Source organism: Panulirus ornatus, chromosome 15, assembly GCF_036320965.1.
Source record: "Panulirus ornatus isolate Po-2019 chromosome 15, ASM3632096v1, whole genome shotgun sequence".
Classification (NCBI taxonomy): Eukaryota; Metazoa; Arthropoda; class Malacostraca; order Decapoda; family Palinuridae; genus Panulirus; species Panulirus ornatus.
Window position 1 is genome coordinate 46,157,463 of NC_092238.1, and position 18,755 is coordinate 46,176,217.

At 40.0% G+C, this 18,755-nt stretch overlaps 1 protein-coding gene across 3 annotated transcripts in view; it reads left to right on the top strand.

Moving 5' to 3' along the window:
• The window catches only part of LOC139753870 (opioid-binding protein/cell adhesion molecule homolog), an 842,066-nt gene that overhangs the window by 428,306 nt on the left and 395,005 nt on the right, over positions 1–18,755 (top strand). For all 3 annotated transcript variants that reach the window (XM_071670824.1, XM_071670826.1, XM_071670827.1), the window contains exon 2: positions 13,724–13,827. In XM_071670824.1, coding sequence (XP_071526925.1) covers positions 13,724–13,827 — 104 coding nt within the window. The remainder of the gene's footprint in view (positions 1–13,723; positions 13,828–18,755) is intronic.

Genomic DNA, 18,755 nt, shown 5'->3' on the forward strand with positions numbered 1-18,755 from the left:
GGTATGTATATTTGCGTGTGTGGACGTGTGTATGTACATGTGTATGGGGGGGGTTGGGCCATTTCTTTCGTCTGTTTCCTTGCGCTACCTCGCAAACGCGGGAGACAGCGACGAGGTATAAAAAAAAAAAAAAAAAAAATATATATATATATATATATATATATATATATATATATATATATATATATATATATATATATGTGTATATATATATATATATATATATATATATATATATATATATATATATATATATATATATATATATATATATATATAAATATATATATATATATATATATATATATATATATATATATATATATATATATATATATATATATATATATATATATATATGTGTATATATATATATATATATATTCTGAGTACAGAATGGAAAAAAGGTGAGAACAATGGAAGTAAGGTGAGTGGGGGAGGAATGGGATGTATTTAGGGAATCAGTGATGTATTGCGCAAAAGATGCTTGTGCCATGAGAAGCGTAGGAGGTGCGTTGATCTGAAAGGGTAGTGAGTGGTGGGATGAAGAAGTAAGATTATTAGTGAAAGAGAAGAGAGAGGCATTTGGACGATTTTTGCAGGGAAAATGTGCAATTGAGTGGGAGATGTATAAAAGAAAGAAACAGGAGGTCAAGAGAAAGGTGCAAGAGGTGAAAAAGAGGGCAAATGAGAGTTGGGGTGAGAGAGTATTATTACATTTTAGGGAGAATAAAAAGATGCTCTGGAAGGAGGTAAATAAAGTGCGTAAGACAAGGGAGCAAATGGGAACTTCAGTGAAGGGCGCTAACGGGGAGGTGATAACAAGTAGTGGTGATGTGAGAAGAAGATGGAGTTAGTATTTTGAAGGTTTGTTGAATGTGTTCGATGATAGAGTGGCAGATATAGGGTGTTTTGGTTGAGGTGGTGTGCAAAGTGAGAAGGTTAGGGAAAATGATTTGGTAAACAGAGAAGAGGTAGTAAAAGCTTTGCGGAAGATGAAAGCCGGCAAGGCAGCAGGTTTGGATGGTATTGCAGTGGAATTTATTAAAGAAAGGGGGTGACTGTATTGTTGATTGGTTGGTAAGGTTATTCAATATATGTATGACTCATGGTGAGGTGCCTGAGGATTGGCGGAATGCGTGCATAGTGCCATTGTACAAAGGCAAAGAGGATAAGAGTGAGTGCTCAAATTACAGAGGTATAAGTTTGTTGAGTATTCCTGGTAAATTATATGGGAGGGTATTGATTGAGAGGGTGAAGGCATGTACAGAGCATCAGATTGGGGAAGAGCAGTGTGGTTTCAGAAGTGGTAGAGGATGTGTGGATCAGGTGTTTGCTTTGAAAAATGTATGTGAGAAATACTTAGAAAAGCAAATGGATTTGTATGTAGCATTTATGGATCTGGAAAAGGCATATGATAGAGTTGATAGAGATGCTCTGTGGAAGGTATTAAGAATATATGGTGTGGGAGGCAAGTTGTTAGAAGCAGTGAAAAGTTTTTATCGAGGATGTAAGGCATGTGTACGTGTAGGAAGAGAGGAAAGTGATTGGTTCTCAGTGAATGTAGGTTTGCGGCAGGGGTGTGTGATGTTTCCATGGTTGTTTAATTTGTTTATGGATTGGGTTGTTAGGGAGGTGAATGCAAGAGTTTTGGAAAGAGGGGCAAGTATGAAGTCTGTTGTGAATGAGAGAGCTTGGGAAGTGAGTCAGTTGTTGTTCGCTGATGATACAGCGCTGGTGGCTGATTCATGTGAGAAACTGCAGAAGCTGGTGACTGAGTTTGGTAAAGTGTGTGAAAGAAGAAAGTTAAGAGTAAATGTGAATAAGAGCAAGGTTATTAGGTACGGTAGGGTTGAGGGTCAAGTCAATTGGGAGGTAAGTTTGAATGGAGAAAAACGGGAGGAAGTAAAGTGTTTTAGATATCTGGGAGTGGATCTGGCAGCGGATGGAACCATAGAAGGGGAAGTGAATCATAGGGTGGGGGAGGGGGCGAAAATCCTGGGAGCCTTGAAGAATGTGTGGAATGCGAGAACATTATCTCGGAAAGCAAAAATGGGTATGTTTGAAGGAATAGTGGTTCGAACAATGATGTATGGTTGCGAGGCGTAGGCTATGGATAGAGTTGTGCGCAGGAGGGTGGATGTGCTGGAAATGAGATGTTTGAGGACAATGTGTGCTGTGAGGTGGTTTGATCGAGTAAGTAATGTAAGGGTAAGAGAGATGTGTGGAAATAAAAAGAGCGTGGTTGAGAGAGCAGAAGAGGGTGTTTTGAAATGGTTTGGTCACATGGAGTGAATGAGTGAGGAAAGATTGACCAAGAGGATATATGTGTCGGAGGTGGAGGGAACGAGGAGAAGTGGGAGACCAAATTGGAGGTGGAAAGATAGAGTGAAAAAGATTTTGAGTGATCGGGGCCTGAACATGCAGGAGGGTGAAAGGTGGGCAAGGAATAGAGTGAATTGGATCGATGTGGTATACCGGGGTTGACGTGCTGTCAGTGGATTGAATCAGGGCATGTGAAGCGTCTGGGGTAAACCATGGAAAGTTGTGTGGGGCCTGGATGTGGAAAGGGAGCTGTGGTTTCGGGCATTATTGTATGACAGCTAGAGACTGAGTGTGAACGAATGGGGCCTTTGTTGTCTTTTCCTAGCGCTACATCGCATACATGAGGGGGGAGGGTGATGGTATTCCATGTGTGGCAAGGTGGCGATGGGAATGAATAAAGGCAGACAGTGTGAATTGTGAGCATGGGTATATATGTATGTGTCTGTGTGTGTATATATATGTGTACATATAGATGTATAGGTATGTATATTTGCGTGTGTTTACGTGTATGTATGTACATGTGTATGGGGGTGGGTTGGGCCATTTCTTTTGTCTGTTTCCTTGCGCTACCTCGCAAACGCGGGAGACAGCGACAAAGCAAAAAAAAAAAGAAAAAAAAAAAAAAATATATATATATATATATATATATATATATATATATATATATATATATATATATATATTTATTTTTTTTATTATACTTTGTCGCTGTCTCCCGCGTTTGCGAGGTAGCGCAAGGAAACAGACGAAAGAAATGGCCCAACCCCCCCCATACACATGTATATACATACGTCCACACACGCAAATATACATACCTACACAGCTTTTCATAGCTTACCCCAGACGCTTCACATGCCTTGATTCAATCCACTGACAGCACGTCAACCCCGGTATACCACATCGCTCCAATTCACTCTATTCCTTGCCCTCCTTTCACCCTCCTGCATGTTCAGGCCCCGATCACACAAAATCGTTTTCACTCCATCTTTCCACCTCCAATATATATATATATATATATATATATATATATATATATATATATATATATATATATATATATATATATATATATATATATATATATATATATATATATATATATACATATATATATATATATATATATATATATATATATATATATATATATATATATATATATATATATATATATATATATATATATATATATATATATATATATACATATATATATATATGGAAGCGGAAGTGGATCATAGGGTGGGGGAGGGGGCGAAAGTTCTGGGAGACTTGAAGAATGTGTGGAAGTCGAGAACATTATCTCGGAAAGCAAAAATGGGTATGTTTGAAGGAATAGTGGTTCCAACAATGTTGTATGGTTGCGAGGCGTGGGCTATGGATAGAGTTGTGCGCAGGAGGATGGATGGAAATGACATGTTTGAGGACGATGTGTGGTGTGAGGTGGTTTGATCGAGTAAGTAACGTAAGGGTAAGAGAGATGTGTGGAAATAAAAAGAGCGTGGTTGAGAGAGCAGAAGAGGGTGTTTTGAAATGGTTTGGGCACATGGAGAGAATGAGTGAGGAAAGATTGACCAAGAGGATATATGTGTCGGAGGTGGAGGGAACGAGAAGAGGGAGACGAAATTGGAGGTGGAAAGATGGAGTGAAAAAGATTTTGTGTGATCGGGGCCTGAACATGCAGGAGGGTGAAAGGAGGGCAAGGAATAGAGTGAATTGGAGCGATGTGGTATACCGGGGTTGACGTGCTGTCAGTGGATTGAATCAAGGCATGTGAAGCGTCTGGGGTAAACCATGGAAAGCTGTGTAGGTATGTATATTTGCGTGTGTGGACGTGTGTATGTACATGTGTATGGGGGTGGGTTGGGCCATTTCTTTCGTCTGTTTCCTTGCGCTACCTCGCAAACGCGGGAGACAGCGACAAAGCAAAAAAAAAAAAGAAATATATATATATATATATATATATATATATATATATATATATATATATATATATATATATATATATATATATATATGGTTTTGTATTCTACCCTTACGTTAAGCCAACCAATCCAGAAATTCCTCTCTGAAACCGAATTTTTTGGCTAACATTTTGGAACTCCAAGAAACCAGATATATCCCAAAATGTTTGTTGAGTCTTTTGGTTTTTTAAGTATTTAATGTAAGGGTGCATTTCATGAGAATCCTTTCACAGTCTGTTCTTTATTGTTTACGTGATACAAGAAGATTTAAGCCAAATTAATGCAATTTATATTTACATGTGGTTCTTACTGCCTCTGAACAACCAGGTTAGTTAGTATTTGGAAGCTCTGATGGAGTTCCATTATTATCAGGGAAATCGCATATTACGGCATTTGTCTGTGTGCAGACGACAAAGTTACGATGATGTAACTATATTGAGTTGCTTTTACCTAGCCTAACCTAACCTATTCTAACATACCTTAACCTAACTATAGTGTACACCTGCCTATCCAAAATGAACTTCGTTTCTTTTATCTCTGCAAACATGCACACCATATAGTCCAAACTAACCTACCCTAATCTAGCATAAGCAAACTTTTTACTAAAAAGATGGTAAAAGTCTAAAATCGTAAAATCACTGTGTAATTCCTGACTGAGGGACTTCTAAAAAATCATCTGACATGAATCGAAAGCCATTAAGAACAGGATTTTAGTGTGATTAAGGCAAAATGCTCACACTGAACAAAGTGCTAGCTAAATGTTGAGGGATCACTTTCGCATCAGGATAAACACTTTGATTATAATTTCAGACAAAGACTCTTTTAAAGTATCATCGTTCATTTTGTTAGGGACAAATCTAAAATGTATAAGTACTGTGATTACCCCAGGATAACAATAGACATCAAAGACACAGAGTTTAAGAAACTTCATCTAAGTTCCACAGTATTCATCAAAAAACTAACAACGAGATACGATATATATGTCTACAGTTGCCGTTTAGTCTGACAGATAGAAATCCAGCCTACACCCTCGTGGCATCTTCAGTGCCCAAGCATTCTGTCGTAAGAAAACATTAACTATTCAGAGCGTCACATTCGTTACATACGAGACTTTCAACCCGTTCACCGAGAACATCAACATAAAAGTACCGAACAAACTACATGCCTGGAACCAGACTTGGCCAAGAAAAATAATACGAACGTCATCTACAAACAATTCATCTGCTCCATCCTAAACTACGCCTCACCTGCTTGGCTATTCACTCTGTCTGAAGTAAACACAACAAAACTGTAAGCCACACAAAAGAGAGCGCTCAGAACAATCACCGGCTACCTAACAGTTAAAAATTCTCAGCATGTACAAAAAAAAAAAAAAAAAATGCAATACAGTTCAACCTGTGTGCTCGACGCTCAGCTGTTAGCAATTGAACTTGATCCTCTCCATCCAAACCAGTCCATAACTAGCCACCATCCACCAAACTGAAATAAAAAGCTCTCTCCTGCTTCATACTTATGAGTCGTTGCCGTGTGAGTTCACTGGTTGTTACAGAGGAAGAATAACGTACGTGCAAGACTGGGAAAGAGGAAGGTGTTGGTCCCTCAAAAATGGTAACCCGATTAGAGACGAAGATGAGAGAAGAGAGTGGGGGAAGAAAGATAAAAGTGGGAAACTTGGAATTCAGATCCCAGTGCTACAGTCTTCTAAATAAAAAATCGAGATATTAAGGATTACAACATAAAATTGCACTGTTTCTCCAAAAGGAAGACCAGATGTTAACAGACCGATAGACTGTATCACTACGAAAGCCATGGTGGTGAAGGGAAACGTGGAGGTGAGGGGAACATTCAAACAACCTGGAAATGTTAGGAAGTCAGAGGGACTGGACGTCAAAAGGAAGGGCTGGAGAGGTCATCCCCTAACTGGCATAGGCTGTAGCAATGTTTGTTTCCCAGAAGTGAAAGGGAAAGGCCTGAGAGAGAGAGAGAGAGAGAGAGAGAGAGAGAGAGAGAGAGAGAGAGAGAGAGAGAGAGAGAGAGAGAGAGAGAGATTACAATGAGAGACTGCAAAAAGGTAGGACTAAGCGCGTACCGTAAGAAAACAGAGCCATGGACAACGCGTCGCATGAGTTACGTGATGTCAGGCGTTGTGTATATGATGGAGATATATGGTTGTAGCTTGAAAGCCAGCGAGAGAGAGAGAGAGAGAGAGAGAGAGAGAGAGAGAGAGAGAGAGAGAGAGAGAGAGAGAGAGAGAGAGAGAGAGAGAGAGAGAGAGAGGATAACTGAAAGCTATTATGATGAGAGGAGAAGCGAAAGAAGAAGGAAATTTGATCGAAAGATACAAGCGTAAAGAGAGCAAAAGAAAAAAGAAAGCAGAAAATTAAAGCTTCCAGTTGCTTTCGAGACTGACCTTAATAATGCAGGTGGAATCACGTATTCTTTTCGAACAACAGTTCAGCTCCTGAAGGTACAGGTGTGTTGGTGAAATCTGTGTCTGGTGTTATGTTGATACATTGATATGCTGGTATGTTGGTATAAGGGATATGCTATGTTGCTCTTCTGGTGTTATGAAGTGTCATTCTTCTAGTACTGAGAATATACTGATATGTTGGTTTACTGGTATGGCTGGTATATGAATATGATGGTGTTGGTATGTTGCCTCGATTACATATTGGTTTATTGGTATGTTGGTGTTTGTGTTGGTATGATAGTTTGATAATATGGCTCGGGTACGTTAGTATGCCTTGGGTTAGTATGCTGGTGTGATATGTTGCTGACTTGGTATGGCTGATATACTGGTAGGTTGTTGCTGTCGTGATGAAATTCATTTGTGGTAAGTATGCTGGTGTATGTATGAGGTGATATCGTTGTGTGGTAACGTATACTGATCTACTGATTTATTTTCCGTGTTTCAATGTCTTTAGGGTTTGTGCGTTCTTGACAGTTGGTGTATCAGTGTATTTTCGAGTATGTTAATATGTTTTTTGTGTCAGTTGAATGATGTGTTGGCACAAGTGACGTACGCTTGTGTTGCTGTTTCGAAGTTTTAGAAAACTATGTTGGTGTACTGATGTGTTTCTGTTAGTGCGTCCTTGTATGCTGGTGAGTCATTACGTTGCATTATTTAGGGAGTTCCCAACTTTACATCGTTACAGACTGTATAATCTACAATACCTTTACTTCTACGTTATTACTTATCTTCAAGTAACGTAAGGCCACAGGAGTGGTATGTTAGATTTAATCCGGCGCATCTGCTGTATATTTCATGCTAACTGTTTAATAGTAAGACAGAAAGACCTTTGAAAAAAAAGTTCAGGTTATTTGAGTGGACCATTAAGAACCGTTGTACTCAGGGTCACATCATTATCCTTGGGGCTAATGTGAAATGCAATGCCTTTACAATTAGACTATGGTCTTTACAGTACATGGACAGAAATAGGTTTTGATGTTATTGTCTTGTTAGTAAGCCATCCCTTTCTATCTCTATTTTTCTAAAAAAAAAAGATAACTCTTTTAATGCTGACACCCAAAGCTGTGCTAACGTTAAGAATTTTCATGGTGTTCATTTGCTGCGTGTGGTACATTCGAGGCAAAATGTGTTATTAGTTTCTGGGGAGATCTCTGTTCCTGCAGTCTGTATATCATAGTCTTACTTCCTTTTGCCCTGACAGCAAAGAATTTTCTGTTGCTCACTACCTTAAAGTTCCCAGGCTTCCATAATACTCTCTCTTGATCTATATAGTAGTTAAAACGGCTCAGATCACTTAGTGCTACGATCATGGTCATCTCTGTAATCCATTATCGCAATATATATATATATATATATATATATATATATATATATATATATATATATATATATATATAAATATATATATATATATATATATATATATATATATATATATATATATATATATATATATATATATATATCATTTCATTTATTATATGTATTTTCCTTTGTCGCTGTCTCCCGCGTTAGCGACGTAGCGCAAGGAAACAGACGAAAGAATGGCCCAACCCACCCACATACACATGTATATACATACACGTCCACACACGCAAATATACATACCTATACATCTCAATGTATACATGTATAAACACACACAGACATGTCCACACACGCAAATATACATACCTATACATCTCAATGTATACATGTATAAACACACACAGACATATACATATATACACATGTACATGATTCATACTGTCTGCGTTTATTTATTCCCATCGCCACCTCGCCACACATGGAATAACAACCCCCTCCCCCCACATGTGTGCGAGGTAGCGCTAGGAAAAGACAACAAAGACCCCATTCGTTCACACTCAGTCTCTACCTGTCATGTAATAATGCACCGAAACCACAGCTCCCTTTCCACATCCAGGCCCCACAGAACTTTCCATGGTTTACCCCAGACGTTTTACATGCCCTGGTTCAATCCATTGACAGCACGTCGACCCCGGTATACCACATTGCTCCAATTCACTCTATTCCTTGTACGCCTTTCACCCTCCTGCATGTTCAGGCCCCGATCACTAAAAAATTTTTCACTCTATCTTTCTATCTCCAATTTGGTCTCCCACTTCTCCTCGTTCCCTCCACCTCTGACACATATATCCTCTTGGTCAATCTTTCCTCACTCATTCTCTCCATGTGACCAAACCATCTCAAAACACCCTCTTCTGCTCTCTCAACCACGCTCTTTTTATTTCCACACATCTCTCTTACCCTTACATTACTTACTCGATCAAACCACTTCACACCACATATTGTCCTCAGACATCTCATTTCCAACACATCCACCCTCCTGCGCACAACCCTATCCATAGCCCACGCCTCGCAACCATACAACATTGTTGGCACCACTATTCCTTCAAACATACCCATTTTTGCTTTCCGAGATAATGTTCTCGACTTCCAAACATTCTTCAAGGTTCCCAGAATTTTCTCCCTCTCCCCTACCCTATGATTCACTTCCGCTTCCATGGTTCCATCCGCTGCCAGATCCACTCCCAGATATCTAAAACACTTTACTTCCTCCAGTTTTTCTCCATTCAAACTTACCTCCCAATTGACCTGACCCTCAACCCTACTGTACCTAATAACCTTGCTCTAATCCACATTTACTCTCAAATTTCTTTTTTCACACACTTTACCAAACTCAGTCACCAGCTTCTGCAGTTTCTCACATGAATCAGCCACCAGCGCTGTATCATCAGCGAACAACATCTGACTCACTTCCCAAGCTCTCTCATCCACAACAGACTGCATACTTGCTCCTCTTTCCACAACTCTTGCATTCACCTCCCTAACAACCCCATCCATAAACAAATTATACAACCATGGAGACATCACACACCCCTGCCGCAAACCTACATTCACTGAGAACCAATCACTTTCCTCTCTTCCTACACGTACACATGCCTTACATCCTCGATAAAAACTTTTCACTGCTTCTAACAACTTTCCTCCCACACCATATATTCTTAATACCTTCCACAGAGCATCTCTATAAACTCTATCATATGCCTTCTCCAGATCCAATAATGCTACATACAAATCCATTTGCTTTTCTAAGTATTTCTCACATACATTCTTCAAAGCAAACACCTGATCCACACAACCTCTACCACTTCTGAAACCACACTGCTCTTCCCCAATCTGATGCTCTGTACATGCCTTCACCCTCTCAATCAATATCCTCCCCTATAATTACCAGATTTGTATGGGTTTTCAGAAAAGAAGAGTGAATGTTGGGGTGAGGAGGGTGGTGAGAGTGAGTGAGCTTGGGAAGGAGACTTGTGTGAGGAAGTACCAGGAGAGACTGAGTACAGAATGGAAAAAGGTGAGAACAATGGAAGTAAGGGGAGTGGGGGAGGAATAGGATGTATTTAGGGAATCAGTGATGGATTGCGCAAAAGATGCTTGTGGTATGAGAAGAGTGGGAGGTGGGTTGATTAGAAAGGGTAGTGAGTGGTGGGATGAAGAAGTAAGATTATTAGTGAAAGAGAAGAGAGAGGCATTTGGACGATTTTTGCAGGGAAAAAATGCAATTGAGTGGGAGATGTATAAAAGAAAGAGACAGGAGGCCAAGAGAAAGGTGCAAGAGGTGAAAAAGAGGGCAAATGAGGGTTGGGGTGAGAGAGTATCATTAAATTTTAGGGAGAATAAAAAGATGTTCTGGAAGGAGGTAAATAAAGTGCGTAAGACAAGGGAGCAAATGGGAACTTCAGTGAAGGGCGCAAATGGGGAGGTGATAACAAGTAGTGGTGATGTGAGAAGGAGATGGAGTGAGTATTTTGGAGGTTTGTTGAATGTGTTTGATGATAGAATGGCAGATATAGGTGTTTTGGTCGAGGTGGTGTGCAAAGTGAGAAGGTTAGGGAAAATGATTTGGTAAACAGAGAAGAGGTAGTAAAAGCTTTGCGGAAGATGAAAGCCGGCAAGGCAGCAGGTTTGGATGGTATTGCAGTGGAATTTATTAAAAAAGGGGGTGACTGTATTGTTGACTGGTTGGTAAGGTTATTTAATGTATGTATGACTCATGGTGAGGTGGCTGAGGATTGGCGGAATGCGTGCATAGTGCCATTGTACAAAGGCAAAGGGGATAAGAGTGAGTGCTCAAATTACAGAGGTATAAGTTTGTTGAGTATTCCTGGTAAATCATACGGGAGGTTACTGATTGAGAGGGTGAAGGCATGTACAGAGCATCAGATTGGGGAAGAGCAGTGTGGTTTCAGAAGTGGGAGAGGATGTGTGGATCAGGTGTTTGCTTTGAAGAATGTATGTGAGAAATACTTAGAAAAGCAAATGGATTTGTATGTAGCATTTATGGATCTGGAGAAGGCATATGATAGAGTTGATAGAGATGCTCTGTGGAAGGTATTAAGAATATATGGTGTGGGAGGCAAGTTGTTAGAAGCAGTGAAAAGTTTTTATCGAGGATGTAAGGCATGTGTACGTGTAGGAAGAGAGGAAAGTGATTGGTTCTCAGTGAATGTAGGTTTGCGGCAGGGGTGTGTGATGTCTCCATGGTTGTTTAATTTGTTTATGGATGAGGTTGTTAGGGAGGTGAATGCAAGAGTTTTGGAAAGAGGGGCAAGTATGAAGTCTGTTGTGGATGAGAGAGCTTGGGAAGTGAGTCAGTTGTTGTTCGTTGATGATACAGCGCTGGTGGCTGATTCATGTGAGAAACTGCAGAAGCTGGTGACTGAGTTTGGTAAAGTGTGTGAAAGAAGAAAGTTAAGAGTAAATGTGAATAAGAGCAAGTTTATTAGGTACACTAGGGTTGAGGGTCCAGTCAATTGGGAGGTAAGTTCGAATGGAGAAAAACTGGAGGAAGTAAAGTGTTTTAGATATCTGGGAGTGGATCTGGCAGCGGATGGAACCATGGAAGCGGAAGTGGATCATAGGGTGGGGAAGGGGGCGAAAATCCTGGGAGCCTTGAAGAATGTGTGGAAGTCGAGAACATTATCTCGGAAAGCAAAAATGGGTATGTTTGAAGGAATAGTGGTTCCAACAATGTTGTATGGTTGCGAGGCGTGGGCTATGGATAGAGTTGTGCGCAGGAGGGTGGATGTGCTGGAAATGAGATGTTTGAGGTCAATGTGTGGTGTGAGGTGGTTTGATCGAGTAAGTAACGTAAGGGTAAGAGAGATGTGTGGAAATAAAAAGAGCGTGGTTGAGTGAGCAGAAGAGGGTGTTTTGAAATGGTTTGGTCACATGGAGAGAATGAGTGAGGAAAGATTGACCAAGAGGATATATGTGTCGGAGGTGGAGGGAACGAGGAGACGTGGGAGACCAAATTGGAGGTGGAAAGATGGAGTGAAAAAGATTTTGTGTGATCGGGTCCTGAACATGCAGGAGGGTGAAAGGAGGGCAAGGAATAGAGTGAATTGGATCGATGTGGTATACCGGGGTTGACGTGCTGTCAGTGGATTGAATCAGGGCATGTGAAGCGTCTGGGGTAAACGATGGAAAGCTGTGTAGGTATGTATATTTGCGTGTGTGGACGTGTATGTATATACATGTGTATGGGGGTGGGTTGGGCCATTTCTTTCGTCTGTTTCCTTGCGCTACCTCGCAAACGCGGGAGACAGCGACAAAGCAAAAAAAAAAAAAAAAAAGATAATTACCAGGAATACTCAACAAACTTATACCTCTGTAATTTGAGCACTCACTCTTATCCCCTTTGCCTTTGTACAATGGCACTATATATATATATATATATATATATATATATATATATATATATATATATATATATATATATATATATATATATATATATATATATATATATATATATGTATATATATATATATATATATATATATATATATATATATATATATATATATATATATATATATATATATATATATATATATATATATATATATATATATATATACATATATATATATATATATATATATATATATATATATATATATATATATATATATATATATATATATATATATATATATATATATATATATATATATATATATATATATATATATATATCACACATACATATTCGCCATTCCCGCGAGGTAGCGTTAAGAAAAGAGGACTGGGTCTTAGAGGGAAATCCTTACTTGGTCCCTTTCTCTGTTACTTTTTTTGGAAAAGTAAACAATGGAGGGGAGGATTTCGAGTCCCCGCTCCCTTCCTTTTTAGTCGCCTGTTATGAGACGCAGGGAATACGTGGTAAGTATTCTTTCTCCCTTATCCTCAGGGATATATATATATATATATATATATATATATATATATATATATATATATATATATATATATATATATATATATATATATATATATATATATATATATATATATATATGTGTGTGTGTGTGTGTGTGTGTGTGACGTGTGTATTTCTTCGTTTGTTTCCTGGTGCTACGTCTCTGACACGGAAAATGGCTATCAAGGATGCCATATATATATCAACCCGGGAAGTGTGTGGGTGACTTATAGTCAGCAAAGCTAACCATTACACCACAGATAGCCATTGCATTAGCTGTTGGGGCTTCTGTTGCTAGTGATGCTGCAAGTACTCCTGCAAGAGTAATATTATTACTACCATCATGACAGAAGAAACAGCATGTTGTAGTTATAGTGTGTGTACGGGTATTACTCTTGATGCTGGCATTCTCCATTGTTACTTTCAATAATGCTATCTTTAGCGCTGCTGTTACAACATGTGCTAGAGTTAATGCCATTGATGTTACTGTTACTATCTATACTACTACTACTACTACTACTACTACTACTACTACTACTACTACTGCTTGCTGCTACTTCTATTATTACGACTGCTATTACCTCTACTATTACTTCTACTACTACTTCCATCAAAGTTGAATTCTTTAAGCCACAGCCTCACTAACAATCATTCCCCTCCTCACCACAGGGTCTTCGTGATGGGCTCCAGACCGGTGGCGCTGCTGATGCTGCTACTGCTGCTGCTGGTGGCTCTAGTTTCATTCGCTACAGCCAACCCAGACCTTCATGCAGGTGAGTAAAACTTAAACCTATTCTCACCAACGCTTCACCCTAGTACCGTCCTCCAGGTCGTTGAATACCTTCCTTACTCATCCCTATACGTATGAAGGTAAGTAGATTTTGATACATCTTGAATTCACCTCATCCCAGAGCCCATGTTCTCACTAACATCTCTTATAGTATAGAAACTTAGAAATAAGCGACATGCCATCAGTAACCAGCACGTAATTGAACTTCCATATGAAGGTAATTTGTTACTTAACCATTTCCTCTAAACTACGTCATCATAAACTACACAAAATTTGTGCCATTAAATATCACATACTTCTTCCCTGTAGTTTAACGGTAATCACCAAAATGGATTAAGGTGATATGTAGGCAGGCAATATCTATGAAATGGAAAATAGTTTTAAGTTTGATTCTCAGGGTCTCAGGGAGTAAGAGGTAAGTAGGGGAAAAGTTATAAGATCGAACCTGGCCAGCATATCTCCTGACTTCCTCCAACTTCTGGTTCGACTTAGCCGAGAAGTTTCAACACCTGTCATGTTTTGCTTGGTGAGGAGCCAGTCACGAGGTACGTGCACTTACAGCGTCTGATTATATTCAGTCTTTTAGGTCGCTTCTGTAGCCTTATATACATATATGTTAGCTCTTCCTCACCTCGAATCTAACGTTTAATCAGTCCTTCACCCTCTTGTCTTATAGCTCTGTCTTCTTTTGAAACCTCAACCATCTGATAAGGATCTACATCCGTCAGCAGTCCTAGAAATCCGGGTACAATGACGATGTTGTATCATAATGTATATATAGATTCTAAGCCACAGAAGACTGCATTTTTTTTTCTCCTTCGTAAATCATAAGTAAACTCTCCGTCTGTAGTTTTGCAGAGGTGCCAACGATACTGCCATTCACTACACTGCATTGATGGAAATGTCCTTTGTACGAGCGGTTTAACTGCATAGTAGCCGGTTTTAGCGTACTTTTGGTTTTCAGTGTTTTAATATGAAAATTGTCAGTATGGAATGTTATATTATAAGAGAAATGTTCATCTTGAATACTAAAACGACGCCGTTGGCACAGTGCGAGTGCGTGACCCCGGCTGACCAACTGAAATCATCGCTTACTCAGTCCCTCCCTTCCCCTCCCCTCCCTGCTCTCTCTCTCTCTCTCTCTCTCTCTCTCTCTCTCTCTCTCTCTCTCTCTCTCTCTCTCTCTCTCTCTCTCTCTCTCTCTCTCTCTCTCTCTCTCTCTCTCTCTCTCTCATTTGTTTAAGCCCAGGTTGTTGTGCTTTTCTCTCTACCTCACCCATACATGGGCTACTGGTAATGGGTCCACAAAACACAGTCTCACTATTTCATACATCATATTCGACAACACGTAACTCACAATTCATTCTCTGTAACGACAGATTTTCCTGCATTGAGCTCTACGTGTTAACCCTGTGTCCTTCGGCAAAAGTCTCGTCGTAGGCACTCGTAAGTAAGTAAGGACGCACTCTCTTTCTTCCTCCCTTGATCTTTCACTAACTTCCTCATCTTCCTCGCTGATCTTAATAAAGTGCGCCGGAATGACTGAGAACGAATTTGGAGAGGAGCAGTGACAATGAATTAGGATGGTCTCAGTCACTGAGAAGACTTAGAGGGAGTGGGTTAGTGCGGAACTGAAGCACCTTGGAATGTGAGGGAGTGTGTCATCTAGAGAAGTGTAATACCGGCCCGCTAGGTAGGACTACAACGGTACAGAACAACGTCAGCGGTGTCAAAGAATTAAAGCGAAGATGATGGACGTCCGTAGTTTGATAGCTTTTTCAGTGGGTGTGATGACGACAATGAGCCTGGTAGATCAAGGATGATAAGGGTGAAAGGACTTACGAGATGACGTCAGTGTGTCAACGAGTGCTACGCAGTGAGAATGCTTGCTGACGCATGAATAAGACGACCATTGTCCCCGATCTGGGAGGAACTCATGTTATGATCGGTAGTGATAGTAGGCTATGGGATACACTGTAAGCCTCCTACCCGGGATAGAGGGGGAAGTCTACAAGGACAGAAGAAAAGCTGACCGTGTCTAAACTTGAAGGGATCTGTGATAACGGTGGAGATAATTGCTGCTCAAGGCCGTGATGTACTTAATCGCTTATGGTTGTATAATGCTCTTAGAACGATTACTGAAGGCCGATCAATGTTTAGATATGTGAAGGATGCTGTTATGGTGGGAAAAGGGAAGACATTACGTGTTAAATACAAGGGAAGGAGTCTGCCAGGATGCATAAGGTATAACATACAAACTTCATTGTATTAAGGTACAATGGTTGTGCTTACTACAGGGGTTCAAAGTATGGCAAGAGGAAGGGATTTATAGATTTCAGGAATGCTTAGATATGGGATGGTGACACAGATATCTCAGGATCCCAGGGCTGGAAATGTTGAGGCTCTGAGGAAAGTGGCAGAGGAGAGATTAACGTTCGCCGGCAGGTGTAGCGAGTGATGTCTGAAGTCTTAATTCATGTGTTGAGCACGACGATACGAACCCTTAGGGACGACGATGCGTCCCTTTGGTATGAGAACGTGACATTCGGCCTCAGTCCCAAGAGTCAGGTCAAAGGCCAGGACATTGTAACTAAGGTCAGTGTTCAAGGATGGTACCAACGCGCTGATCGGGTTAATTTCTAGATACGGAACGATTGTTAGCTCAATGGAACAGTCGATAGAATGGAAGTGAATAGAATGGACTGTTTAGGATTTGTGTTTAAAATGTACAGTGAGGACGTGTGTAAACATGTTATACTATTGGGTGGGCTGTAGTTACCAAAGTGACACATGCAGCACTGTAGTTAGTATGTGTATGAACGGTGGAAGGATGTGTAACAACAAACCAACAGACCTAACAAAACTGATGGGTGTAGTAGAGGCAAGCAAGACCGAGGAGCATATGAAGAGAGAGAGAAAGAGAGACGGTAGCTGGAAACACAACAGAAAACTTTTTGAGTAAAGAAGGCTATCCAGAGCTGTGTAATGATGTACTTGTGAAGACAATATGCTCCCACAGGATGCCCTGTGAATTAAAGGCAAATGGCCTGTCAGTCGCAGACCTATATAACTTGTTTATTCTTCCCCTTCGGTGTTAATTCAGACTACAGAAACCTTTTCCCAAAGAGCAGAAAATAGTACTGAAATGTAAAAACTCTCAATATAACTATATACAGTGACCTGTGTCATCAAGAACACGACCCACTAAAACAAATCCAGACAGAAATATCTGACATCGAGGAAACTTCCTCAATACCTTTTCTAGAATTCAAGCAAATATCAAAAACATGCAAGCAAAAAGGAAGGCAATATGAGACTCCAGCTCTCCAGCGTATAGTTTGGATTTTTTATTGCTACGGCAGGTCTCGTAATCACAGTGGAATAATGGTTCACATTTTCTCTCTAGACCGTCAACCATATATATATATATATATATATATATGTATATATATATATATATATATATATATATATATATATATATATATATATATATATATATATATATATATATATATATATACATATATATATATATATATATATATATATATATATATATATATATACATAATTCATACTGTCTGCCCTTATTCATTCCCATCGCCACCCGGCCCCACATGAAATAACAACGCCCTCCCCCCAAATGTGCGCGAGGTAGTGCTAGGAAAAGACAACAAGGGCCACATTGGTTCACACTCAGTCTCTAACTGTCATGTAATAATGCACCGAAACCACAGCTCCCTTTCCACATCCAGGCACCCACAGAACTTTCCATGGTTTACCCCAGACGCTTAACATGCCCTGGTTCAATCCATTAACAGCACGTCGATCCCGGTATACCACATCGTTCCAATTCACTCTTTCCTTGCACGCCTTTCACCCTCCTGCATGTTCAGGCCCCGATCACTCAAAATCTTTTTCACTCCATCTTTCCACCCTCAATTTGGTCTCCCACTTCTCCTCGTTCCCTCCACCTCTGACACATATATCCTCTTGGTCAATCTTTCCTCACTCATTCTCTCCATGTGACGAAACCATTTCAACACACCCTCTTCTGCTCTCTCAACCATACTCTTTTTATTACAACACATCTCTCTTACCCTATTATTACTTACTCGATCAAACTACCTCACACCACATATTGTCCTCAAACATCTCATTTCCAGCACATCCACCCTCCACCGAACTACTCTATCCATAGCCCACGCCTCGCAACCATATATCATTGTTGGAACCACTATTCCTTCAAACATACCCATTTTTGCTTTCCGAGATAATGTTCTCGACTTCCACACATTCTCAACGCTCCCAGAACTTTCGTCCCTTCCCCCACCCTATGATTCACTTCCGCTTCCATGGTTCCATCCGCTGCCAAATCCACTCCCAGATATCTAAAACACTTCCCTTCATCCAGTTCTTCTCCATTCAAACTTACCTCCCAGTTGACTTGACCCTCAACCCTACTGTACCTAATAACCTTGCTCTTATTCACATTTACTCTCAGCTTTCTTCTTTCGCACACTTTACCAAACTCCGTCACCAGCTTCTGCAGTTTCTCACACGAATCAGCCACCAGCGCTGTATCATCAGCGAACAACAACTGACTCACTTCCCAAGCTCTCTCATCCACAACAGACTGCATACTTGCCCCTCTTTCCAAAACTCTTGCATTCATCTCCCTAACAACGCCATCCATAAACAAATTAAACAACCATGGAGACATCACACACCCCTGCTGCAAACCTAAACCTACATTCACTGAGAACGAATCACTTTCCTCTCTTACTACACGTACACATGCCTTGCATCCTCGATAGAAACTTTTCACTGCTTTTAACAACTCGCCTCTCACACCATATATTCTTAATACCTTCTACAGAGCATCTCTATCAACTCCATCATATGCCT